This window comes from Lithobates pipiens, unplaced genomic scaffold, assembly GCF_037356315.1.
Source record: "Lithobates pipiens isolate NorthernLeopardFrog02 unplaced genomic scaffold, aLitPip1_a1.2 Scaffold_18, whole genome shotgun sequence".
NCBI classification, from domain to species: Eukaryota; Metazoa; Chordata; class Amphibia; order Anura; family Ranidae; genus Lithobates; species Lithobates pipiens.
The window spans coordinates 640,049,406-640,076,438 of NW_027507758.1; the positions used below are offsets into that span (position 1 = coordinate 640,049,406).

The following is a 27,033-nucleotide window of genomic DNA, read 5'->3' on the forward strand; positions in this document are numbered from 1 at the left end:
GGACAGGCAGAGTGACAGGGAGGGGGCAGGTAGAGTGACAGGGAGAGGGCAGGTAGAGTGACAGGGAGAGGGCAGGCAGAGTGACAGGGAGGGGGCAGGCAGAGTGACAAGGAGAGGGCAGGCAGGGTGACATGGAGAGGGCAGGCAGAGTGACAGGGAGAGGGCAGGCAGAGTGACATGGAGGGGGCCGGGAGGGGGACAGGGAGAGGGCAGGCAGAGTGACATGGAGGGGGCCGGGAGGGGGACAGGGAGAGGGCAGGCAGAGTGACATGGAGGGGGCAGGGAGGGGGACAGGGAGAGGGCAGGCAGAGTGACATGGGGGGGGGCAGGGAGGGGGACAGGGAGAGGGCAGGCAGAGTGACATGGAGGGGGCAGGGAGGGGGACAGGGAGAGGGCAGGCAGAGTGACATGGAGGGGGCAAGGAGGGGGACAGGGAGAGGGCAGGCAGAGTGACGTGGAGTGGGCAGGCAGAGTGACATGGAGGGGGCAGGCAGAGTGACATGGAGGGGGCAGGCAGAGTGACAGGGAGAGGGCAGGCAGAGTGACATGGAGGGGGCAGGGAGGGGGACAGGGAGAGGGCAGGGAGAGGGCAGGCAGAGTGACATGGAGGGGGCATGGAGGGGGCAAGGAGAGTGACATGGAGGGGGCAGGGAGAGGGCAGGCAGAGTGACATGGAGGGGGCAGGGAGGGGGACAGGGAGAGGGCAGGCAGAGTGACATGGAGGGGGCAGGGAGAGGGCAGGCAGAGTGACGTGGAGGGGGCAGGCAGAGTGACATGGAGGGGGCAGGGAGGGGGACAGGGAGAGGGCAGGCAGAGTGACATGGAGGGGGCAGGGAGGGGGACAGGGAGAGGGCAGGCAGAGTGACATGGAGGGGGCAGGGAGAGGGCAGGCAGGGTGACATGGAGGGGGCAGGGAGGGGGACAGGGAGAGGGCAGGCAGAGTGACATGGAGGGGGACAGGGAGAGGGCAGGCAGAGTGACGTGGAGGGGGCAGGCAGAGTGACATGGAGGGGGCAGGCAGAGTGACAGGGAGAGGGCAGGCAGAGTGACAGGGAGAGGGCAGGGAGAGTGACATGGAGGGGGCAAGGAGGGGGACAGGGAGAGGGCAGGCAGGGTGACATGGTGGGGGCAGGGAGGGGGACAGGGAGAGGGCAGGCAGAGTGACATGGAGGGGGCAGGGAGGGGGACAGGGAGAGGGCAGGCAGGGTGACATGGAGGGGGCAGGGAGGGGGACAGGGAGAGGGCAGGCAGGGTGACATGGAGGGGGCAGGGAGGGGGACAGGGAGAGGGCAGGCAGAGTGACATGGAGGGGGCAGGGAGGGGGACAGGGAGAGGGCAGGCAGAGTGACATGGAGAGGGACAGGTAGAGTGTCCCCATAGTGTTTGAGGGCACAGTGGTATAGTTTGAGGGCACAGAGGGCAAAGATTTTGAGCCACTGAGCATTATAGACCTTCCCCGGGTGATGCCCCCCCCCCCAGACCCTGTTAGCTCTAAAATCCTATCATACAGTGCTTACCTCTACCACCCACAGAGCAAGAAACCCCTCCCCCTTACCTTTCAGGAGCCGCTGTAAAGATGTGTATGCGAAGTGGGGGCGGAGTCTATCACCATGCTCTCTCTCATCGCGTCCCAGGTTGCTAGGAGACCAGACAGTTCCATGCACTGTCTATGGCTGGCATCGGTGCTGGCCGGCGGGGTAGAGAGCGCAGGCACAGAGAGTGCAGTGTGTGACCCGGGCGGCTGTTGCAGGACATTGGCCACTGGAGCGGGGAAGAAGGGGGGCCGTGCGGGTGCCGTGCTGCTGGCTGTAGAAGACGAGAGAGAAAGAGGAGTTCTGCAGCTGCCCGAAATATACACTGCGGGGGATATCTTCTTCTTCTTCTTCTGGAGAGGGGGTGGCGGGGGAGTCTGCTGGCGGGAGAGGAAATCTGTTCATACACTGGTGATCTCACTGGAGCCTGGGACTGGTCTAGAGAGCGGAGCTACTGCATTTCTAATGTGTCCGGGTGTCGGGAGAGCACAAACCCGGGATCAGCTGTCAAAACCCGGACTGTCCGGGTCATTCCCGTACAGGTGGCAACCCTAGCTACAACCCCCACAGCCTGCCCTAGCAGACTCAGTACGTCAACAAGCAGTATAATGTAAAGAGAAAAAGGAGGGGCGGGTGCTGTGTCGGTCGGTGAATTACAGAGAAAAGGATTTTACGGTGAGTACAAAAAATCCTATTTTCTCTTATATTCACCGACCGACACAGCTCCTCTCTGTAACAAAAATGGGTGTCCCCCAAGCTGTGCCAAACGAGGGGTGGGAAAACAGCATAAAAACTTCATCCACCATGGCAAGTGGGAACTAGTTAAACTAAACCCACAAGAAAACAACAGTGCCTGGAAAACCACAACGAAATAACCGGGTATCCTCAACAGGAGTGATCCCCAAGACCGCAGCAAACTGTGGAAGTAATGCAACAGTGCATTAACATAACAGTACTGAGTTTTTATCGAAAAACCAGGAAAAAATAAAAATTGCATATTTAATTGCAACCTCACGGCTGCCTGCAAAACTTTGCGGCCAAAGCAGGCATCAGCCGATGCACTGGCGTCTACCTTGTAGAACTTGGTAAACGTATGGACACATGACCAGGTCGCCGCCTTACACACCTGAGAGCTTGGTGTCGAAAGGTCCAAGACATTCCGATTGCCCTCGTAGAGTGGGCCGTGACCGGAAAGGGGGGCACCTGCCCCTTCAAGATGTAGGCTTGTACTATAATCTGTCTGATCCACCTGGAAATGTTGGCCGACGAGACCGCCATGCCCTTCTTTGGACCAGCCACCGAAACAAACAGCGAGTCTGACTTCTGAAAGGGAGCCGTAGCAGCCAAATACACCTTCAGGGCCCTACCCACGTCCAGAGCGTGAGGGGCCACCTCCTTGGGGTGCTTCGGCTTAGGACACAGCAATGGTAATACAATGTCCTCATTGATATGAAAAGCCGAGACCACCTTCGGTAGAAAAGATGGTTGTGGATGCAACACCACCTTATCCCTGTGGATGACCAGATAGGACGACTTGCAAGACAAGGCCGCCAATTCCGAAACCCTCCTGGCCGATGTGATGGCCACTAGAAAGACCACTTTCTGGGAAAGAGTCAACAGGGGAATCTCCCTGATATTCTCAAATGGCAGTTTTTGAAGCGCCGACAACACCAGGTTCAAATCCCATGGGGGTAACGGTGGGCGCACTGGAGGGCCTACATGTCGTACCCCCCTGAACAAAGGTACCCACTAAGGAGTGCGATGCCAGGGGTTGTTGAAAAAAGACAGCCATGGCTGAGATTTGCCCCTTGATGGTGCTCAATGCCAATCTCTGGTCTACTCCTTGCTGGAGAAACAGCAGGATCCTTGCTATGGAAAAGGAACGCGGATGCCATCCTTTCTCCTCACACATGGAGATGTAGGCCTTCCAGGTACGATGGTATATCTTCCGAGAAGATTTCCATGCCCTCAACATAGTTGGAATCACGAGTCCGACAGACCCCGGTTCATCAACACCTGGCTCTCAATAGCCATGCCGTTAAAGCCAGCGATGGTAAAGCAGGATGGAAAATTGGACCTTGAGATAGGAGGTCCTCTCGCAACGGCAGTCGCCAGGGAGCGTTTGCCACTAGACGCACCAGATATGCGTACCAGGGACGCTGAGGCAAATCTGGGGCAACCAGTATTACTGGGATCCCCTCGGCTTCCACTCTGCGAAGCAGATGTGGCAACAATTTCAGTGGAGGAAAGACGTAGATCAGCCGGTACTGATCCCAAGGAGCCACCAGCGCGTCTGACATGTCTGCACACGGATCTTTTGTCCTGGACACAAATCTTGGCACCTTCCGATTGAGACGGGAGGCCAGTAGATCCACATCTGGTGTTTCCCACTTCAGGCACAGCAGCCTGAATGTCTCCAGATGCAATGCCCATTCTCCTGGGTCCAGCATCTGTCGATTCAGATAGTCCGCCTGCCAGTTTCCCACTCCCTAGATGTAAATGCCCGACAGGGCCGGTATGTGATGCTCTGCCCACCAAAGTATGTGAACGACCCCCCGAGCAGTGGCTGAGCTTCTTGTTCCCCCTTGGTGATTTATGTATGCCACAGCCATGGCGTTGTCCGACTGTATCCTGATCGGATGTCCTTGAAGACTAATCGACCAAGTGTGGAGACACAGCCTGATCGCTCTCAATTCGAGCAGATTGTTCGGCAACTCGGATTCTTTCATCGACCAGAAGCCCTGAGTCGACTGAACCCCCATCACTCCACCCCAGCCGGATAGACTAGCGTCCGTAGTGATCACCGTCCACTTCAGAGGAAAGAACGATTTTCCGGACTGAATCACCGGGGATCTCAACCACCAGATCAGAGAGTCCCTGACTGGTTGGCTCACCTGGATCTGTTGATCTAGGGACAACTGAGATTTGTCCCATTTTAACAAGATCTCCTTCTACAGCACTCTGGTGTGGAACTGGGCGTAGGGTACTGCCTCGAAGGAGGCTACCTTGAGTCCCAGTACTCGCATGCAAAACCTTAGCGACGACCACTTGCGGTTTATCAGAAGTTTTACCGCGGACTTGAGAGTCTGCAATTTGTCTGAAGTGAGAAAAACTCTCGCTTCCCTGGAGTCCAACAGTAAACCTAGGTACTCCAGACGCTGGGTCGGCACAATCACGGACTTCTTTAGGTTCAACAGCCATCCAAATTCTTGCAGGGTCTGCATGGTGATCGCCACATCCTCCTCTAATTCTGAGGCGGAAGATGCTCTCAGGAGAAGATCGTCCAGGTATCCCACGATCGCGATCCCACGTTGTATCAGCAACGCCAATACTGGAGCCAGTACCTTGGTAAGGACTCGGGGGGCTGACGCCAGACCAAAGGAAAGAGCCACAAATTGGTAATGGGCTTCCCCAACTGCAAAACGCAGAAACCTTTGATGCCGAAGGCATATGGGTATGTGCAGGTACGCATCCTGGATGTCTAAGGACGCCAGGGAGTCCCCTTGATGGAGCGCAGCGACTACTGAGCGAACTGAATCCATTCTGAACCTCTGCACTTTTACAAAGTGATTGAGGGTTTTTAAGTCCAAGATCGGACGAACCCCTTCCTTCTTGGGAACTACAAACAGATTTGAGTAGAATCCCTGGAAGCGTTCAGATTCCGGAACTAGTACCATCACCCCGCGATTCAGCAAGTCTCTTACCGCCTCCAACAGGGCCTCCCAGCAAACCAGGGATATGGGTATGCTGGAGGGGAAGAATCTGTTTGGCGGCCAAGAGAGAAACTCTATCTTGTAGCCTGTGGAAATCAGCTCGCAGACCCATTGGTCGGATAACTGGGAGGACCACCGGACTGCAAACTCCCAAAGTCAACCCCCCCACCCCAGACATGGGTGGGGGCAAACCTTTAATTCGCAGGCTTGTTAGGCTTGCAATTCCAGGGACGTTTTTGACCGTCCGTGGGCGTCCTGTCGGGCTGGGGACACTAGTCGAAGCACCGGGCGGACGAAAAAGCAGTTTTTGAGCGGCGTGGCTCCTTAGCTTTCCTGGCCTGTGGGAGTAGTGTACTCTTACCACCAGTGCCATTTTTAATAATGCCATCTAACGAGGCTCCAAAGAGTCGGTCGCCAAGGAAAGGAAGATCCGTCAGGGCTTTTTTGGATGCCTGGTCAGCAGACCAGCATTTTAGCCAAATCAGGAGCCTCAGCACCACAGCTGACACTGAAGCCCTGGATAACAGAGGGAGAGTATCCAGGGCCACGTCACAGACGTACTTAAGGCCTTGCACTAGTTGATCTGCTAGTTCCACGCAGACAGGGGAGGCCTGTTGCTCTCCCAATTCACGGTGCAAACGTTTTGCCCACTCAGCCAGTGTCTGCAACACCAGTGCGGATGCCAGTACAGGTCGCATGGCTGACCCCACAACCGTAAACAAGGAACGAGCCACCGCCTCAGCCTTCCTGTCTGTGGGATCCTTTAATGCAGGAGTCACCAGCCACAGCAGGGCCCGAGTATACATCAGAGCTCTCCCCAGAGGACCGGGGGGGCAGGGTCCTCTTCAATGCACCTTTCAGCCCACCACTGTCAGGATGTCCATGGGCACTGCGCAGTCCGCAGGCGACCGGGTTGCCATTGCCTGGATTTCGGGGGAAGAAACACCAGTTTCTGAAGCCATGCTGACCCTACCCTGTCTGCCCCCTGAAGGGGACTTAGGACAGTGAAAGGTCCCACCCTCCTGCTGCCGCTGACTGGGGGGCTCCTACCTGCCAGACTCACCACCCTGAGGAGTTTTGTGCTGAATACAAAGCGATGCCTGCAGCCCCCAGGGGTTCCCAAGCGCAGAGAGACAAAAAACAGTGCCGGCAGCAGCCGTGGAAATGAGCATTGAAACGATCTGTACAGCACGCTCAGGCTTTAGTAAAATGGCCACCTGGCATCCTGTACACAGACAAGAAACACAGGAAGCAAGGCTGTGAAAGCACATATCATGCTCAGGCTTCCGGAAAATGTCCGCCAGTGTCCTAAATAGGAAAACTCACAGAAAATGGCCGCTGAAGCCCACATAGACAACCTGCTCTGCCCATACCTAAAATGTCTGCCAGACATTGCCATAAGGTGAAAATAAGACAACCCCTGCAGAGTCACAGCGCTCGCACAACACAGTAAAAACTCACAGGCACCTTCCAGGGACCCCCACACAGGACCAGGACCACCGCTATCCATTCAGCCCCCCATGACAGGTGAGAGTCCACAGAGAGCCCCTGCATAGGTTACACACACTGCTCAGCAGACACATGCAGCGACCCCCCGGAGGGAAGATAGGGACAGGGGAGAAGGAGAGGGAGGTGAGGTGGCCCCCAAATCGGTCTCCAAGGGAATGCCCAGCTGCTCAGCCCCACCGAAGCAGAGAGAGCCGTACTTACCAGTCCTGAAGAGCTGGGAGACATTCCATTACAGACCCACTCACTGATCAGTATAGGGTGGCTGTTGGCCTCGGCATACTGTGAGCCAGACATCAGTAGCCTGGTCATATGTATGCCCTAGAGCATAAAAGCTCACCGACCACCTCTGGAGCTGAGGTATGTTGTGGCCTGCCGAGCCGTAGCTGCGACCTGCACACGCTCAATGGCTGGACTGGGGAGACTACAAGGATAAGTGAACCAGCCTGTCACCCAGCCGGCTGTTGATAGAAGATCACAAGATCATTCATCTTGCGCAAAAAGCAAAGCTTCTGCATCAAAAAACACGGACCTATGGGCCTGCAGGGTTCCTAGGTGCATCTCCTTAACTAGGCAAAATAAAACTGAGTCTGCTAGGGCAGGCTGTGGGGGTTGTAGCCTAGGGACCGCTCCCTGAGTGGAACTAAAAGTTCTGAAGTGTTGTATTACAACTTGCCTAGTAATCTCCAGTGATAGGGCTGACAACCCATTTTGTTACAGAGAGGAGTTGTGTCGGTCCGTGAATATAAGAGAAAAATACACATCTTGAATTAAAAAAAAAAAAAGTTACAGAGGTGGTCTAGGGCTAGAATTATTGCTCTCGCTTTACCGATTGTGGCAATATCTCACACATGTGGTCTGAACACGGTTTTCATGAGCGGGCACTGCTCACGTATGTGTTCGTTTTTCTGCACGCAAGCTTTTACACTGTTCTTTTTTATTTTTTTATTGTGTCACTTTTGTTCCTATTACAAGGAATGTAAACATACCTTGTAATAGAAAAAAAGCATGACAGTACCTCTTAAATATGAGATCTGGGTTCAAAAAGACCTCACATTTCATATTTACATTAAAATTAAAAAAGAAAAAAAAAATGTTGTTTGAAAAATTTTTTTTTTAAGAGCTATGGGCGGAAGTGACGTTTTGACGTTGCTTCCGCCCTGTATGGAGATGGGTGGGGGCCATCTTACCCTCACTCAGCTTCATACCTAACAGGGAAGAGGACCTGATTGCCTCCGCCACTGCCGACAGCTCCGGGAAGGTGGAGGGCACTGGAGCGTGGCAAGAGGGGGGCCCTCTCCTGCCACCGATAAAAGTGATCTCAAAGTGAATCCACTGCAGAGACCACTTTTATCTGAAAGCGGACCACCCGCTGAAGAAGAGGATACCGGGGTTAAGGCAGCTAGCTGCAGTCATAGCAACAATATTCCTCTTCAAAGTACAGTGGTCCATAAGTGGTCAATTTACAATTCACCAAAACCTGGCTTCAGAAAAATCCGGCTTCTCCTGCTTCCCTCTCCCACGGTGGCCTTTTCTGGATTCACTCCCCTAGACCTAGTGGATGCAAGGGAGGTGGAGTGGAAATCCTCTCATCCTCACAGAGCACCTTCCAGGTTCTTCCCTCTCCTCCCTCTCTGTCCTCATCATTTGAAGCTCACAGTATAAGTTTATTCTATCCAATTTCCTTAAAGTGGATGTAAACAACAATTTTTTTATTTATTTTTAAAATTAAGGCTTGTACCTTGTAGAGTATAGGATTTCATGTCATCTGTGCCCAGCCTTGCCATGGAGAGTTAATCCAGTTCTGAGCAATCCTCTTATCTTTTTTCAGTAAGATAAAAACAGACACACAGCGAATCAGATGTCCATTTCTCCCCCTTGCTGTGAGTGACAGGTGATTTTCTTATCTCATGCACAAGCCTGAAGCCGCGTACACACGGGCGGACTGTTCGCCCAACTTTGTCCGCTGAACAGTGTTTAAGCGGACAGTCCGCTCGTGTGTGGGCTTCAGCGGACAGTTTCAGCGGACAGTCTGACGAACAAAGTTTTTCAGAATTTCCGTAAGACTGTCCGCTGAAACATGGTTTGAGCGGACAGTCCGCTCGTGTGTAGGCTTGTTCGAGAAACTAAGTCTCGCGCATGCTCAGAAAGAATTTACACGGCGAAGGTTGCATTGCAGTGTATTGGACTCCGAATCTCTCGTCCCGTCGTACGTGCCGTTCACGTCATCGCGCAAGTTTTCAGCGGACTGTTCGTTCGTCGTGTGTGGTCAAGTCCGTTCATGCTAATTTTGAGCGGACTGTTTGTCAAACTGTTTGACGAACCTAGTTGGGCGGACAGTCCGCCCGTGTGTACGCGGCCTTAGAGAGGCATTCTGTGTACTTCCCATCCCCCCCTCCTTTCTTCTCCAGCTTTCCCAGGAGTGGCTACTCCAAACCTCCAAGCATATATCCTTATACATAAGCACTATGGAAGTTTCCTTGATCACATTTCTGCCTGGCTCCCCTACTTTCTCTCTTCTGAAATTCCCAAATGCTTCTCGGTGACTAACATCCCTAATAATACGAACACTCCTGCTACTTCTAAACTTCTTAAGCCTCATACACACTATCAGATTTTCTGCTGATTTTTTCCTTCAGATTTACCAAAACCATGTAGTGCAAGGGCCTGCCTGATTGCATACAAATTGAAACTCCTAAGGTTTGACCTCATATTATATTGTTTTGGTAAATCTGATGCCGCGTACACACGACCAGACTTTTCGAGGGACTAGGTCCGACAGACTTTCGACGGAGTTATGACAGAATTCTGACGGACTTTCCGAATGAACGGACTTGGCCACACACAATCACACCAAAGTCCGACGGATTCGAACGTGATGACGTACGACCGGACTAGAATAAGGAAGTTCATAGCCAGTAGCCAATAGCTGCCCTCTCGTCGGTTTTTGTCCGTCGGACTAGCATACACACGAGCGGATTTCTCGGTAGGAACTGGGTCCGGCGGAAAAATTTGAAACATGTTCCATTTCTAAAGTCTGACGGATTTTTGCAAATCAAAAGTCCGCTGCAGCCCACACACGATCGAATGGTCTGCCAGAATTGTTCCGTCGGACCTTTGATGTTGAAAAGTCCGGTCGTGTGTACGCGGCATTAAGGAAAAAAATCAGCAGAAAATCTGATAGTGTGTATGGGGCTTTAGTCTAACCTCCTCCTTGGACCTGAAGCAATGAGTATAACACCTGATGACAACACCCTTGACCTTGTATTCTCCTACCTATGCGCTCCATGCAAACTCTCTAACAATAATTTTCTGCTCTCTGATCTCCATCTTATTCGATTCTCTCTCTCCCTGTTTTCCACCACCTTTCCCTCTAATCGCCCAACAGTCACCTGTATAAACCTTGACCACCTCTATGACAAAATCTCACCCCTATCCTGCCCCAATCTAGCCACTGTCTACAATAGATCCCTGTCCTCCACCCAGGATGAGCTTGCCCTCGCTCACTATACACAGAATCAGGCCTTGACCCCTACAACCCTGGCAAACAAATGACACCAGAAGCCTCAAAAAACATTGCCACGCTCTTGAGCGCCTGTGGGGTAATAAGTCTCTCAAAGACTTCAACCAATATAAATCTGCCCTCCAAAAATACAATTCTTGCCTGACAAGCAGACCCATTTTATCAATCTCATTAACACCTTCTCATCCAGCCCCCATTAACTCTTCTCTACCCTTAACTCTCTACTTTGTCCTCCACTCACTTCCACAATCGCTGCCCAGGAGATCGCAAATCACTTCAAAAATAAGATTGATGCAGTTAGTGAGGAAATCTCCGCTGTACGGATACCTTCTTTAATTAACACTCCATGCCCACAAGTACAATCATTACTTCCCTCACTCAACCCCACCACTATAGATGAGGTTGCTAAACCTCTTGCTAATGTCCAGCTAATCACCTGTCCCCTGGATCCTGTTCCCTTGCAAATGCTACGGTCACCTTCTGACTTTATTCTACATTCTCTAACTCACATCTTCAATCTCTCCCTCTCTTCTGGCATCTTCCCCAACTCCCTAAAACATGCTCTAGTCACCACTGATAAGAAATATGCAAAGAATTACAGGTGATATCGACATTTGCCTTGTTCCTTACATGTACTTTTTGTAGCTAAAAGGGAGCTGGCTTATTGTTTATGCAACTTTTTTAAGTTCCGACCAAAGCCTAAAGCAATACTTAAAGAACGAGCAGATGTTACCATATTAGGAAACCTTGTGAAAGGCACTCTGGATTTGGCAATAAAGCTGACAATGCACCATGAGTCACCAGTGTGCCTTAGCCAATGGCAGGTTGCCAAATACTGCTATAAAGTAACTGTGTACATATTTCCTGGCGTGATTTTGCTGTGGAACTCCTTGCTGGAAGGGTCCTACTACCCGTTTGTACTGGTACATCTGTAATAAATCTGTCTTCTAATCAACATGACCGGAGTTGACTGATCAGTAAGAGAATGGAATTTTACTGACAACCACCATACTTAAAAAGCCCTCACTGGACCCCCCCCAATCTTACCAGCCTACACCTCATCTCCCTGCTTCCCTATTTTATCCAAACTACCTGAACATCTGGTCTACAACCGACTAAGTGACCACTTTGCAGAGAATAACCTTCTTGATCCCCTTCAGTGTGAATTTCTCCCTCAACACTTCACAAAAACTGCCCTCCTAAAACTAACAAATGATCTAATAATGGCCAAAACCAATGGAAACTACTCTGTACTCCTACTCCTGGACCTTTGATACAGTTGACCACCCTCTCCTAAAAAAAAAACTCGATGTCTTTGGTCTCCATGATTGTTTTCTTTGCTGATTCTTTTCCTACTTATCCAACTGCACCTTTAGCATTACTTAACAATTCTACTTCCTCCTCTCCCATTCTCCGTTGGGGTTCCCCAAGGTTCTGTTCTTGGACCTCTCCTATTTTCAATCTACACCTCCTCCCTGGTTCAGATGATTGCCTCCCATAGCTTTTAATATAATTTCTATGCCGCTGACACCCAAATCTATTTCTCTACCCCTCAGCTCACTCCAACAGTCTCCACACACATCACTAATTTACTGACAGACATCTCAGTCTGAATGTCACACCACTTCTTCAAACTCAATCCATCCAAAACTGAGCTCATAATATTTCCTCCCCCACGTGCCCCTTCCCCTGACTTCTCTGTCAAGATCAATGGCACAACCATCAACTCGTCCCTGCATGCCAGGGTCCTAGGAGTAGTCCTGGACTCTGAACTCTCTTTTCAGCACCACATCTAATCCCTGTCCAAAGCTTGCCGCCTGAACCCCTGTAACATCTCCAAAATACTCCCCTTCCTAACCAATGACACCACAAAGCTCCTAATTCTCTCCCTCGTTATCTCTCACCTCGACTACTGCAACTCCCTCCTCATTGGCTCACCTCATCCACCTTACAAACCGCTCAGTGCCTGCTACTCCTCTCTGCGAATCCCTCCATTGGCTCACCCAATGAATTAAATTCAAAATACTAACATTTTACACAGCTTGCCCCACCTACTTTACTAATCTAGTCTCTAAATACCGACCAAATTGTTCTCTTCATTCCTCCCAAGGCCTCCTGCAATCTAGCTCCCTTGTCACCTCATCCCATGCTCACCCCCGGGACTTCTCCAGAGCCTCTCTGATTCTCTCTACCCCAATCTGTCTATTTCCTTCTCTGTCCACTTTTAGGTGATCCCTGGAAACTCATCTCTTCAGAGAAGCCTACCCTGCCTCCATCTAACAACTGCACATTTATTTTCTCCATCAGCTCACCCCCCCCACTTATCACCTTTTGTATCATTTGATCCTTCCTCCTAGATTGTAAGCTCACAGGATCTGAGCCCTCTGATTCCTTCTGTATTGTAACTGTACTGTCTGCCCTCATGTTGTAAAGCGATGTGCAAACTGTTGGCACTATATAAATCCTGTATAATAATAAAATGATATGACTGCCTAGTCCAGCCTTTCTCAACCAGGGTTCCTCCAAAGGTTTCTAGGGGCTCCTTGTCACTCCCTTGGTCTATATATGGAAGTGTCACCTACTAGAAATTTCTGGATACTGAAGTTTGTCATCATTGCACCGACACACACAATTTATTTTTGTTTAATATATTTTTAATGATAATTTTAACAAGAGTGCAGAACGAAATCAATAAAATAGTAAAAGAAGAAATTAAATTGGTCAGGATGATGACTTGTCTGGAATGTGGAGGCGGAGTCATTATTAATTTGTATACAATACAATACACAACGTGTTACATTATTATAACAAAGTATTGTAGAAAAGATCATACCATAGAAAATGGGGGAAAGTAGAAAATAAACCCGGATATGAAGGTGACATTTGTGTACGAGGAACACCTTAACAATTACCACCATTTTATTCTCCAGGGCCTCTGCTTTCAGAAAATATATATTGGGGGTTTTATCTAATCTTCAGGCCCAAAATCTGCATTTTACCATGTGTGCAAAAATGGAAAACCAGCTCTGGCAGTGAAAGAGTTAATGTGAGCTAGATGGGATCACTCTGCTGCGGTCACACTCTAAACATTAGAGCTCCCCCTAGCTGCAGCCTGGTAATAACATTGCTAGGAGGTCTATTCATTTATCTGCCACATACTTCCCATCTTTATATAAACGTCTCCTGACATTTAGGGGTCTATTTATAAATAATTTACATAGAAATCTGCCCGGTGACAATGCATGTACATCCCTTCTGTGTGAATGAGGAAACATTGAATTTTATTAGGATATTTGCTTTTAGTTGGTTGAATATTTTCTATTGATTTATCTACTTGCTTACTGGACACCTAAACCCGCTCCTGCCGAGACCAATTTTCAGCTTTTAGCGCTGTCACGCGGTCATACAATGCTGTAATTACATTTTTATCATTTTTTTTCCCACAAATAGAGCTTTCTTTTGGTGGTATTTGATCACCTCTGCAGTTTTTGTTAATTTTTTTTTAAAAAGACCGACATTTAAAAAAGAAAAAATCAAAACCGTTTTATATTTTGTTAATAAATTTTGCAAACAGGTAATTTTTCTCCTTCATTGATGTACACTGATGAGGTGGCACTGATAGGCTGCATTGATGAGCACTGGTAAGGCGGCAGTGATGGGCACTAGCAGGCGGCACTGAGTGGTGGCACTGAAGGGCATTGATAGGTGGCTCTGAAGGGCACTAATAGGTGGCACTGATAGCTGGCACAGATGGGTTGCAATGATGGGCACTGGTAGGTGACACTGATAGGCAGCACTGCTAGGTGGCACTGATTGGCACCACTGGTGGGCATTGATAGGTGGCACTCGTGGGCATTGATTGCTGGCACTTATGTACTGGTGGGCACTGATTCGTGGCACTGGCAGGGCAGGCAGTACTGGTGGGCACATATGAATGAATGAAATACTTGTATAGCGCACAATGCGAACTGAATCGCCTCTAGGCGCTGTGGCGAGCTTTGATCATCTGCTAAAAGAGGAAGGTCTTGAGTTTTTTCCTAAAAGCCAGGTGATTTTCTTCCAGGCGGATGTTGATTGGTAGAGCATTCCATAGCCGAGGCCCTTGGACAGCGAATCTCTGATCCCCCTTGGATTTATACCGGGCTTTGGGCACGAGGAGGAGGTTTTTGTTGGCTGATGGAAGACTGCGGTTTGGTGTGTAATGATTTATTTTCTCCATTAGGTATTGCGGAGCGTCTCTATGCACGCATTTGTGGGTGAGGCAAAGGGTCTTGAACGTGATCCGATTTTTTACGGTTAGCCAATGTAAGCTCCTCAGCGAAGGAGAGATGGATTCCCAGGGTTTTTTTCCTGGGAAAAAAAACATATGAGGTGGCTTCGCCTCTTCCTCTTCGGGAACGATGTCCCTTCAACAGAAGCCAGTGATCGGCTTTTTCTTCTCCTCAGGCTGTCAACGTGAGAAGAAAAAATGAAGGATTACCGATCTTCTGTTTACATCATGTGATCAGCTGTCATTGGCTGACAGCTGATCAGGTAGTAAGGGATCGACCCTTTACTCCGATCTGCGATCACCCAAGTCTCATTGACTCAGGTGACCACAGCGCAAGCCGTGTGCGCCCTTCAGTGGGATGTGGTGAGCGTGCAAAGGGGAGGATATCTATTGACGGCCTCCCGGGCAAAGCAGATCTGCGCTGTAGCCGTCATTCGTCTATAGCGCGAACCTGAAGGGGTTAAAATGGAAAAGGTAGCATTTGGACACCAGATGGCGCTAATTGCTATGATAGTTAGCGCCATCTAAAGGCCAAATTAGGTATTTTTAGTTTTAAATGAATGGTTGGTTTAATCCTGTGGCTTTATTTAATTTATGTCCTTCAATGTTTACTGTACTCATAAATGCAGGACTATGATCTCAGGTATTTGTATGAAACCCCCGACATAGTAAACTAAGGGGTCTATGAACACACTATGCTGGGTGAGTGTGACAAGCATTGGTCCAGCCATGACAAATTCTATCCGTATTTTAATAAATAGAGTGGCTTCCTATAATCATCAGCGCCAACTAGTGCCCATAATGAGGTATTAGTTCTAAAATACCTCATTCACGAAAAATTGTTTAATTTCGCATTATAGCCACTAGATGGGCCCAATGATTACAGGAAATCACTGTATGTAATAAGATAAGAGCAACATTTGACATGGATGAATGAATGTTTGTCATATTTGTTATTTTTTTTTTTTTTAAACTAAACATGTAAGTGAAGTGGTAACTAATGAGCAAATCACTTTATCAAACCACACATAATATCTCCCTTCAAAGTGAAAACAGGAATGATTTACACAAAATCAAACAGTATAAATATTCTCCAATCAATAACCTCTACCCAGACAAGATATGTAGAGATATAAAGACAAGCGGTGTTCCCTCTCGTGCCGCACTCCGCCAAGCCACCCAAACCCACACAGGAGCAAAGGAAAGAAGTTCTCACCTAGATTATATCCAAGTTCTGCTTCCCTCCTGTTGGGGGATGGGAGAAGGATGGACTGAAGACAGAGAGAGGCGCTTCGGGTCACCACTGGTTAGTAAAGCCTTAAAATGAAGGACATCAACTTAACAATTTCTTGTCTGTGTAAAGTTTACTGATAGATATATCAGATCTCACAGCTTCTAGTTCTGTAACCCGCTATATCATTATCAGTAAATGTCACACAGACATTCTGAAGGCGATGTCCTTCATTTCAAGGCTCTACTTACCTCTCTACACCCCAAAATGTTCTCAGCCAATGAAAATCCAACACTGTACAAAACTTCATCCATGTCTTAGGTAATCTCTGATCTTCTTATGAACTGTTTCTTCCATGATGAAGATCAGCCATGGAGTATATCTGAGGTGTATATCAGGGTGTGCTTCTTCCCCACATGAGAGCTGTGATGTCCAGCAACATTCATATACAAGACATTTCCCGCACTCAAGGCACTAATACACCGCGAGGGTTGTGTGGGATCCCTGATGTACAGGAAGACTGGACTTCAGTGAGGAACAATTCCCTCACTCAGGACAGGAAAGTGTCTTCTCCCCCGTGTGAGATCTCTGATGTCTGGAAAGATTGGCCTTCTGTGAAAAACATTTTCTGCACTCAGGACAGGAAAATTTCTTCTCTCCCGTATGACATCTCTGATGTTTGTAAAGAGTGGATCTGTCTGAAAAAGATTTCCTGCACTCAGAACAAGAAAATGGCTTCTCACCCCTGTGAGATCTCTGATGTGTGAAAAGATGGTACTTCTCTGAAAAAGATTTCCCGCACTCAGGACAGGAATACGGCTTCTCCCCCGTGTGAGATTTCCGATGTCTGTAAAGATGGGACTTCTGTGAAAAACATTTCCCGCACTCAGAACAGAAATACGGCTTCTCACCTGTGTGGGATCTCTGATGTGTGCAAAGAATGGACTTGTCTGAAAAACATTTCCCGCACTCAGGGCAGCAATACGGCTTCTCCCCGGTGTGAGATCGCCGATGTGTGGAAAGCCTGGACTTCTGTGTAAAACATTTCCCACACTCAGGACAGGAGTGTGGCTTCTCCCCCGTGTGCAATATCTGATGGGTGTAAAGATGATGCTTCTGTGAAAAACATTTCCCGCACTCAGGACAGGAAAACGGCTTCTCTCCTGTGTGAGATCTTTTATGCACTTTAAGTTTGGATTTAGAAGGGAAACACTTTCCGCACTCAGTACAGGGAAACCTCTTCTCTGTTGGAAGGACGGCCCCGTCCCGCACAGTCTGAGGTTCCTCAGGATAAGAGGAATACGATGGTCCATCTACACTGTGTGGTGCCGGATGGACATTTGAGGTAGTCGGGTTTTCTCCTGGACTATACTGTGTGATGTCCTCATCTTCTACTTTACAGTCTGGAGATAAAGTGAGACAATCCTCTGAGGTTTTCCTCATCTCCCGTCCATCTACTAAAATAGAAATACAAAGATTATTACTAGACATGAGCTGATTGGTTCCCCTAAACCAGGACTCCGCCCACATCAAGCAGCTTTGTCTCTGAGGATCTTACAATTCCCCCCTCAAGGTAACTAGTAAATGGGTCCTCTGATCTCCTACCAGATCATTTCTTTATTCATGGACCTTAGTCAGAGAGTGAGGAAACAACGAGAACTGTCTTTTATAGGAGTGACAGTGATGAGGGGATTATAGGACGAGTGTCTCCACCCACGCATGGGGCAGAAGATCCAAGGTACGTACCTAGATTGAATAACGCCTATGTTGAAAATCAACATTTTGCTGGCAGCTGAACCCCAGAATCTCCATAAATCCAGTCTAGATACATAAACAGCAGACAGAAGGAAGACTATCCGAGAGAAATACAGGCATACAGGACTACAGGATGGGGGAACAGGAAAGTGACCAGGGGATTACAAAAAAAAGCAGAAAGATGGAGCCTGGGTCAGTGTGAGAGTAAAAGCAAGTAACACTTTATTCAGATACACTTACAATAAAAGTATCTTGCAAGCTGCACACAGGGTGGATGTGGAAAACCAATCAAGCAGTCAGCAGTCACAAGGGTAAAAAGTTTAGCCTGAAGAAGGAGGCGGTTCCTTGTTGTAGCCCACCCCCGCCCTGATTTGGTCACTTCCTTGCTCTATGAGAGTGGGTGGGAGAGCTGGAGATGCTGCTGGTTATTCACCTCCATATAGAAAATGCTAATATAATACCGCACTGTGCCCTGGGAAAAAGCAGCTAACACAGCAAGAAGACAATTGCAATACCAGTAATAAATGGAAAGCGCAGCGCTGAAATTCTGAGTGAACAAATTAAATTTCACAAATAATAAATACAATTGATGTGGAACTCTAATGCGATAAATGTTCAGTATTTCTGTATAAAAAATCAACACGAAAACATATAGACATTGAGTCTATAGGTCAAGTGAAAACCGTGGTGAATCTGGATGGCCCTTAAAGGAACATTTGCCAAGTGTTCATAACATCTTTAAGACATCCGAAAATGGTGAAGTAATAAAAAAAACAATATTGGAACAATGTGTGAATATAGTCCACCACCGATAGGATGAAGGCTCACCAGATGGTTTGAACTCAAAAGGACATACGTCCTAGGAGTCAAATGGGCTTGTATTGGCAAATGGCAAAATTAGAGACATCCGTTCTGGAGACCTTTGACACGTCTCCATAGACCAGTGATTCTCAACTAGGGGTTCCTCCAGAGGTTGCTAGCATTGGGCCATTTCTGCCTCTCAGATAAGTTCCCACTGACACCATTGATCTTTTTAGCTATCTGTAAGGAGGTAATTCTTCCCAATGACCACAAGTGTAAGGACAATTCTTCCCACTGACCATCACACTAATGTATCATGAGTTGTAGATTTCTAATTTTTAGCAGGGGTTCCCCGAGACTGGAGAACTATTTCAAGGGTTCCTCTGTGTTGAAAAGGTTGAGAAAGGCTGCCATAGAAGGTATTTCATAAGAAAAAATGATGGTTTCTCCCATATGTTCATGCATATATCGAGGAAAGGAGAACAAAAAAGGGCCACATAGCGTAATTCTATATAAAAATTTGAAACTTAATAAAGTTAAAAGCCTCACATTTTTAAAACGAGTAAACAATGCTTAAGTAATGTGTATGGTGGCAGTGGAGCCGTTCCGATGCATCATCGATGCAACATCATCTGAGGTGCACTGTAGCCATTCTGATTATATAAGAGATATGACTACAATTCTGAGAAACAGACCCGTGATGCGTCATAAATCTCGAAAGTGCAAATCAGCGATCACTACCTGTGAAACAAAGATGGTGAATCGGCGTGCGTACCATGCCTCGCATTGGAATCACATTGAAACTGCAGAGTGTCGTGCGCTCCACGCCTCGCTCCAAGGAAAGTGTATGGAAAAGCTGGAAGCATGTCAAACCCATCAATGAATGGCAAGGCGCGCATACAGCCGAAGTACCCGTCACTTCCCCTAGAAAAAAATGAGAAGGACACACATCGCGCATCTCTCTCACGCATCTCTCTCGCAAGGGGGGACGCACGCCAAATAACCCACAGAGGGAAGGCACGATGAAGTACACACCATGCCCCCCAAGATGGGGAGCGAGGACATGATGTCTAAACATGCCTTAAAGTGCTTGTACTGCTAAAAATATAGGGGATGTGAATAAAAGTCCAACAATAGTTAATAGTAAACACCCAGAAGGACAGTGAATGGCCAGAACCCACAATGGCATGTCTACATGTCCTAATGGTTGATTCATAGAAAAATATGAACCCATGTAATAAAAAGAAGAAAAAATTAATAAAAATAAAACAATTTGTAAACCCATATAATGTTCATAACATATAACTGACCAGTCCATCAGTTACATGGAACACACGAAAAATAAATGCATTTGGAAAATAACGCCCAGAAGTAAATAGATGATAAATGAGACTGAAGTTGAAACTAAATGTAAGTTATGACAGTCCAGCGGGGCTGATACTCATCTGGGGTCAACAACTATACACATTGTTCAGCAAAAAGTAAAATAGATCCCTAAAAGAGATAAAATGAAACATAATAAATAACATAAAAGAAAGGAGAAGTCCCAGAATACCACATAAATTGAAAATATGATTGTCAATTTTTACGCCCTATTGATTTATGCGTTAATGTCCCACTCCACGTTTGTGCCGAGCGGGAAGTGGGGCTGTAACTCATAAATCCAGAAGGTCTCTAAACGTGAGATGCCTCTGGTCATGGCACCTCTCCTCCAAGGGGGAATATACCTGTCAATGAATTTGGGATCTCTGTTGTGACACGGTCTGTAGTGTCTAGGCACACTATGTTTGGTATCCCCACTTTTGATCAAAGCAGTGTATTCACTGACTCTGATGGAGAATGTTTGAATCGTTCAGCCCACATATTGTTTGCCACATGGGCAGTTGATCAAATAGACATGTTTGTTCACACAAGTGCAGAAATGTTAAATGGGAAACACGCAATGGGTTATGGAAGATTTAAACTCTACTGTTTTGGGCTTCTGTTGACAAACACCACATCTTTTGCATGGAAAAAAAAACAATCAAATTGTGAAAAAAAAGATGTACGAATAGGAGGATTAATGATATTAGGTGCTACTCTACTTTGTAGAGAAGGAGCCCCCCTAAAAATCACCTTGACTTGGTAGTGTGGTACCGAGAATACGGTAACTTTTAAGTACATCCCAATGTTTATTCATAATCGCTTTGATTTGTTTATGTTGTGTTGAAAATTAGGTCACCGTGGACCATTTTTTAAGTGTCACCAATAGAGAACTCCTCTCGACATCTAGAGTATTCCATAACGCAGAGTCTACCTCAACTGAATCATAACCTTTGTCGAGGAACCTAAGGACCATGGTGTGCATTTTGAAAGTCTCTGTTTTAGTACAGTTCCTGCGTAATCGCAGAAACTGGCTACGTGGTACAGAGCGAAGCCAAGATCTATAATGGCAACTGTCGATGGGGATGAAGCCATTACGGTCGGTAGGTTTAAAGTAAGTTTGAAATTTGAACTGTTGATCCTTAAGTTCAATTTCAAGATCTAAAAAATGAATTTTACTTCGACTGGATTTGAATGACAGGGAAATGCCTCTATTATTCTAATTCAGAGAGACAAAAACCTGTTTCAAAGAATCCCTAGTGCAATTTGATTGGAGGAGGATGTCGTCAATGTATCTGGCCCATAAAACCAAGGATGGTGTACCTTGGGCTTATGCCGCGTACACGCGATCGGAATTTCGGGCAGCAAAAGACTGATGAGAGCATCAAGAAAATGCAATCATGTGTAGGCTCCATCGGAATTTAGCTGGCCAAATTCACGCTAATAAAAATTTTAGAGCATGTTCTCAATTTTCCTGACGGACAAACTTTCTATCGGAAACTCCGATCGTGTGTATGCAGTTCTGACGCACAAAAACTCACGCATGCTCAGATTCAACTACGAGACAGAAGCAAGACAACGCGTTCTTGATGGTTGGAATTTGGTGTGACCGGGTGTAGACAAGACAGCTTGAGTGGAATTCCGTTAGGAAAACCATCAGACTTTTTTCCGACCATAATTCCGATCGTGTGTACGCGGCATTAGAAGACATCCTCCTTCCACTTGGCCATAAACAAATTGGTGAGGTTGGGAGCAAAATTTAGCTCTCATTGCTACACCTCTCTGTTGAAGATAAAAACAGTTGTCAAATCAGAAGTAGTTATGTTTAGTAGCAAACTCTAAAAGTTTGATACTGTAACTACTCTAGAAATCAATGAGGGTCAGTTCCTGACTCAAAAAATTTTGAACTGCATCAGTCCCCAACTGGTGGTGTATGCAGGTATATAGGCAGGTGACATCGGCAGTAGCCATGATGTAATCACCCTGTATATCCAAACTTTCTAATAGTCTGATGGTATCTCCCGTGTCTTTAAGGTATGAGGGTGACCGTCTGTCACGTACCTAATGGTTTTGAGCCCGAATTGCAGAGGGCCTCCCTTACGGCTCCCACTACCTGTTCCCTGGTAAGGTAACAGGAGACACAGGAGTAAGGAGGGGCACGGGTGCCTGGCAGGATCAACAGACCGGAAGGGATGAACAGAATGGGTCAGCTCCGCAGACAGGAACAACTTGGCCGGCAGGATCAACTCAGCAGACTGGATCAGCTTAGCAGACTGGATCAGCTTGGCAGGTAGGATCAGCTCAGCAAACTGGATCAGCTTAGCAGACTGAAACAGCTTGGCAGGTAGGATCAGCTCAGCAAACTGGATCAGCTTAGCAGAAGGGATCAGCTCAGCAAACTGGATCTGCTTAGCAGACTGGATCGTCAAACAGGCCAGGTCAGGTATCAGGCTAGAAGCAAGGTACAAGGGAGCAAGCAGGAGAATAGTCACAGACAGGCCAAGGTCAGGTGTCGGGTTGGCAGCAAGGTACAAGGGAGCAGGCAGGAGAGTAGTCACAGACAGGCCGGGGTCGGATGCAGGCAGATAGCAGGTAGGTCACAGACAATCCGGGTCTAAATCACAGGTAAGTACTTCAGATCAGGTTCTTGGGCACACAACGCTGTAGAGCAGACGGCAGGGACCGTCTGTGACAGACAGGCTTAAATAGCCTGTCTGGCGCCAACAGGGGCGCGCGCACTCCCACGCGTTCGCGCGATGGCGCCCGCTGCCGCGAGCCAGAGGGCCTGGGGTGCCGATTTCTGGCAGGATCTCCACGACACCGTCTGACCAGAGGTTGTAAGTAAAAATCAATGTAACGGCCTATACGTGAAGTGACTGAATCAATGCCACTCACGATGGGCTGTCTGGGAGGGTGTAATGTATCCTTAGGGCAAATAATAAATGGTGGGTATTCTGGGTGCCAGTGGGACTAAAAATATTCTTTCCTTCTTATTTAAAATATTAAGGTTGTATCCCTTTGTGATGAGATCCTGTAGTTTCCTTTTATATGAAAAGGTTGGGTTATTAGGTAACTCAGATATGTATCTTGATCATTCAATATCTTATACATTCCTATCTCATAGTCAGTCTTGTCTAATACTACAACACCGTCACCCTTGTCAGCAGGGTGAATCACTAGGTCCTTCTTCTCACACAAGGACCTAAACCCAGATTGTGACAAGGAATGGTGGTAAGTCCGCTTCACAGGTAGTTTGGCTAAATCTTTAAGTACCAACTCCTTGAAGACAGGTGGGTTAAACAAAGATGGATTTGACAATCCAGAATAAACAGTCCCAGAAATGGCGGCTCTGGCCGAATTTTCAGAAAGATTAGAGATTAGATATTGTTGTATGTTAATTTTGCGGACATATTTTTGTACGCCGATAAATGTGTTAAATGTATTGAGTTTTGTCGGAGGGGAAAATTTAAGGCACTTATCCAAAACCGATTGTTCATCGCGAGTAAGTATTTTTGTGCTAAGATTAAAAACGACTTGGCCCATTAGGTTCTCCTTTTTTCTCCTCTGAATTCTCCTCCCCCCTATGGACCCTCTCCTAGGTCGGAACCTCTTTTTCTCGCCTGGGTTTCCTCGTGAAAAACCATAGGTATTAGGGTTATGTTAGTTATATCCATATGGAGATTGCTAGTAGGCTCCTTCTATGTATGACTGATAATCCTCATTATGTAGATCTCTAAGCCCCCGTACACACGGTCGGAGATTCCGACAACCAAATCCGTCGGATTTTGTCCGATGGATCTTGTCCGAAAACTGTTGCATACACACGGTCGGACAAAGTTGTCGGAAAATCCGATCTTTCAGAACGTGATGACGTTATTTCGTTACGATGGGAATACGTTCAGGCTAGTAGCCAATAGCTTTGATGTAGGAATTTGATCTGAGCATACATGGCACTTTGTCTGATCAGAATTCTCTACACATGATCAGAGTATGTCAGATCGGAGCATTTTGGCGGAAAATATTTCCGGCAAGTTGGAAAATTTGGTCCGACAGAAACAGTCCAATGCAGACCACACACAGTCGGAATATCCGACAAAACGCTCTGATCGGACACATTCCGTCGGAATCTCCGACCGTGTGTACAAGGGCTAAGTGGAGAATACCTATTATGGGTAGTCATAGGAGGGCGGTTATCGGATGTCTCCATTTCAGGCATTTGCCAATACAAGCCCATTTGACTCCTAGGACGTATGTCCTTTTGAGTTCAAACCATCTGGTGAGCCTTCATCCTATCGGTGGTGGACTATATACACACATTGTTCCAATATTGTTTTATTATTCATTCAGCATTTTCGGATCCCTTAAAGATGTTATGAACACTTGGCGAATGTTCCTTTAAGGGCCATCCAGATTCATCACGGTTTTCACTTCACCTATGGACTCAAGGTCTATGTTTTTTCGTGTTGATTTTTTATACAGAAATACTGAACATTTATCTCATTAGAGTTCCACATCACTTGTATTTATTATTTGTGAGATTTACTTTGTATACACCTCCATAAGACAGGTCTGAGCTTATCCCCACGGTGGTCTTCTCACCCCTTGTGATGGCTGACTGCTTGATTGATGATTCACATCCACCCTGTGTGCAGCTTGCAAGATACATTTATGTAAGTGTATCTGAATAAAGTGTTACTTGCTTTTACTATCACACTGACCCCAGCACCCTCTTTCTGCTGTTGTTGTTTGTCTGAGGGAACTCCCATTTCCTGCTGAGGAGCTACCGGTGACTGTGTGTGCAATCCCCATCCACCTGTGGATCCATTCCTCCTGTGGCCTTCTCTTAGATATCCCTTACTACTATGGACTAATTATTATTAATTCATTTTGGGTATATCTTGTTGTTTACCCCCCCCCCCCCCCCCCCCCGTTATAGCTACCAGTGAGCGGTGACTCACACAATACCTGACAGTTCTGTGTGATACATTGCAGGGTCTTACAGGCTGATATCAACGAGTCCTTGCCCTACTCTGGACCAATCAGTGAGCAGTATGGGTGGAGGAATGTATTTAGTGTTAATGACCCACCTGTGCTGATCTCTGTAGGAGTGTCCTCCTCTATAAATGTCCCCGTTATTCCATCCTCCTCCATAGACTGCTGATCATCCCTTACATACCTCTCTTCTTCTTCTGATTTCACCTCAAATTCTATATCGATTGGATCTCCACTCTGAATCAAGAAAATACCATCAGTAAGATATAAGCTCACATAAAAAAATCCTCCATAAGTCCATGTTCTAGATCAGGGGTCTCCAAACTTTCAAAGAAAGGGGCCATTTTTTTTATCCTTAAGACTTTAGGGGGGGCCGAACTGTGGCCAGTAGTAATGGAAACTGTCCTGGCATCAGTGGGCATAAACATCTCCATATTTGGTCTTAGTGGGAGGAATAGTGCCCCATCGTTGGCATCTTTAGAAGAAATGGTGCCCCATCCTTAGTGTCAGTGGGAGAAATGGTGCCCCATCCTTACTGTCAGTTGGCAGAATAACGCCTCATATCAGTGAGAGGAATAGAGCCTCAAGGGCCAGATAAAGGCAAGCAAAGGGACACATCTGGCCACAGTTTGGAGACCACTGTCCTAGATGACAGTATCCTACCAACCTTGCAATAGGGAGGGATGGTGTGATCCTTCTGTGTGGAATCCCGGGAATACAGAGGGTGGGGACATCTCTCTGGTGGGTTCCTGCTATTAGATCGCTCCATCATATCCTTGTGTGCATCTGAAAGTTCCTTCACACCATACTCCTCATCCTCCTCTTTATACTCTTCTTTAACAACAAACTTCTCATCCCCGAGGTTTCCACTCTGAATATATAATAAAACATTCATTGTAACAATCATGCTGTGTATAAATCACAACTACCAACAATTGTCAATCATCTACCTGATGATGGTGAGGGATGGTGTGACCTTCCTGTGTGGAATCCCGGGAATACAGAGGACGGGGACATCTCTCTGGTGGGTTCCTGTAGCTGGATGACTCCACCATGGTGTCCTGGTACAGATCTTTGTGTTCTTTTAGAGACTCCTCCATCGCCCCATCCTCATCATCCTCCTCTTTTATCTCTTCTTTAACCTCAACTTTAGAACCTCTCAGGTTTCCACTCTGAATATATAATAACAATGACATCAATGGTAACAATGCAGATAATGTACAGATCCTAATGATACTATCAGTGATTGTTCCTCATCTACCTGATGATGGTGGGGGATGGTGTGATCTTCCTGTGTGGAATCCCGGGAATACAGAGGACGGGGACATCTCTCTGGTGGGTTCCCATTACTGGATCCATCTGTAGGAAACACACACATTGACTGAATACATTGTTTCTATGTGTTTATCAGATGATGGGGGATCTAGGTGGAGCCTCCGTACTGCTCTCTCCTTTACAATAAAGTCTCCTCTTACCCGGTGATGTGAGGGGCGGCTGATTGTCCATCATGATGTCCTTCCCTGCATTGATAACCTCTCCTGTCAGCAGCTCGATGATCTCTCTGGTGACTTCTAGAATCTTCTTTGCATTTCTCTATTCTATCAGGGAGGGAGGTGGAGGCAATGTGATTATCATAGGATCTCCAGACTTCACAGGAGGAAAACTCTAGATTTGAACACAAATAGTAAAATCAAATGACCTTCCCAGAATCCTCCTCACCTCACCAACCAAGTCTCCATTTTTATCAAAACCCCCCATGATTTAATTTGCCCAGACAGGGCCCCCCACTCTGTAGGTTTAAAGCTTGTTGCAAGAAATTCTGGGACCAACAATCATGCTTTGCTTGTGAGAGGGACATTGGGTGGAAGAGCTGTGAGCTCAGTGTGATGTCATAGAATTATCTGACTCTGGATAAAGGTACATTGGGAGGAAAAGTTGTAAGGTCAGTGTGATGTCATGGGGTTCTCTGACTCTGATTGATGGGACATTGGGAGGAGGAACTGGGAGGTCAGTGTGATGCCATATATGATTCTCTGACTCTGATTGGAGAGACATTGGGACTAGGAGTTGTGAGGTGAGTGTGATGTCATAGGATTCTCTGATTCTGGATGGAGGGACATTGGGAGGAGGAGCTGTGAGGCCAGTGTGATGTCATAATATTCTCTGACTCGGATTGGAAGGAAATTAGAAGGAGGAGCTGTGAAGGGCCCTCTGTGAGATTTCTGTACACAGAATAATTTCTCCCTGGTGCGTCCCACCTCTCCCAAACTGAAAGATGAACTTTGTCTTTGGGCTTTGCCGGGACACATCATATTCCTGTGATCTCCGTGTACTCCGGAGACTTTACT

At 47.2% G+C, this 27,033-nt stretch overlaps 3 protein-coding genes across 3 annotated transcripts in view; 1 reads left to right on the forward strand and 2 right to left on the reverse strand.

The window, feature by feature from the left end:
* Positions 1-26,350, reverse strand: part of LOC143989827 (uncharacterized) — a 51,358-nt gene extending 25,008 nt beyond the window's left edge. Inside the window, exon 1 of the mRNA XM_077490104.1 lies at positions 26,219-26,350. The gene's annotated coding sequence lies outside the window, so the exon portion shown is untranslated. The remainder of the gene's footprint in view (positions 1-26,218) is intronic.
* Positions 1-27,033, reverse strand: part of LOC143986899 (uncharacterized) — a 549,767-nt gene that overhangs the window by 444,437 nt on the left and 78,297 nt on the right. The window contains 1 exon segment of the mRNA XM_077485306.1: positions 25,636-25,857. Within this exon segment, the coding sequence (XP_077341432.1) occupies positions 25,636-25,857 (222 nt within the window).
* The window catches only part of LOC143989561 (uncharacterized), a 470,483-nt gene that overhangs the window by 143,085 nt on the left and 300,365 nt on the right, over positions 1-27,033 (forward strand). The gene's annotated exons all lie outside the window — the stretch shown is intronic.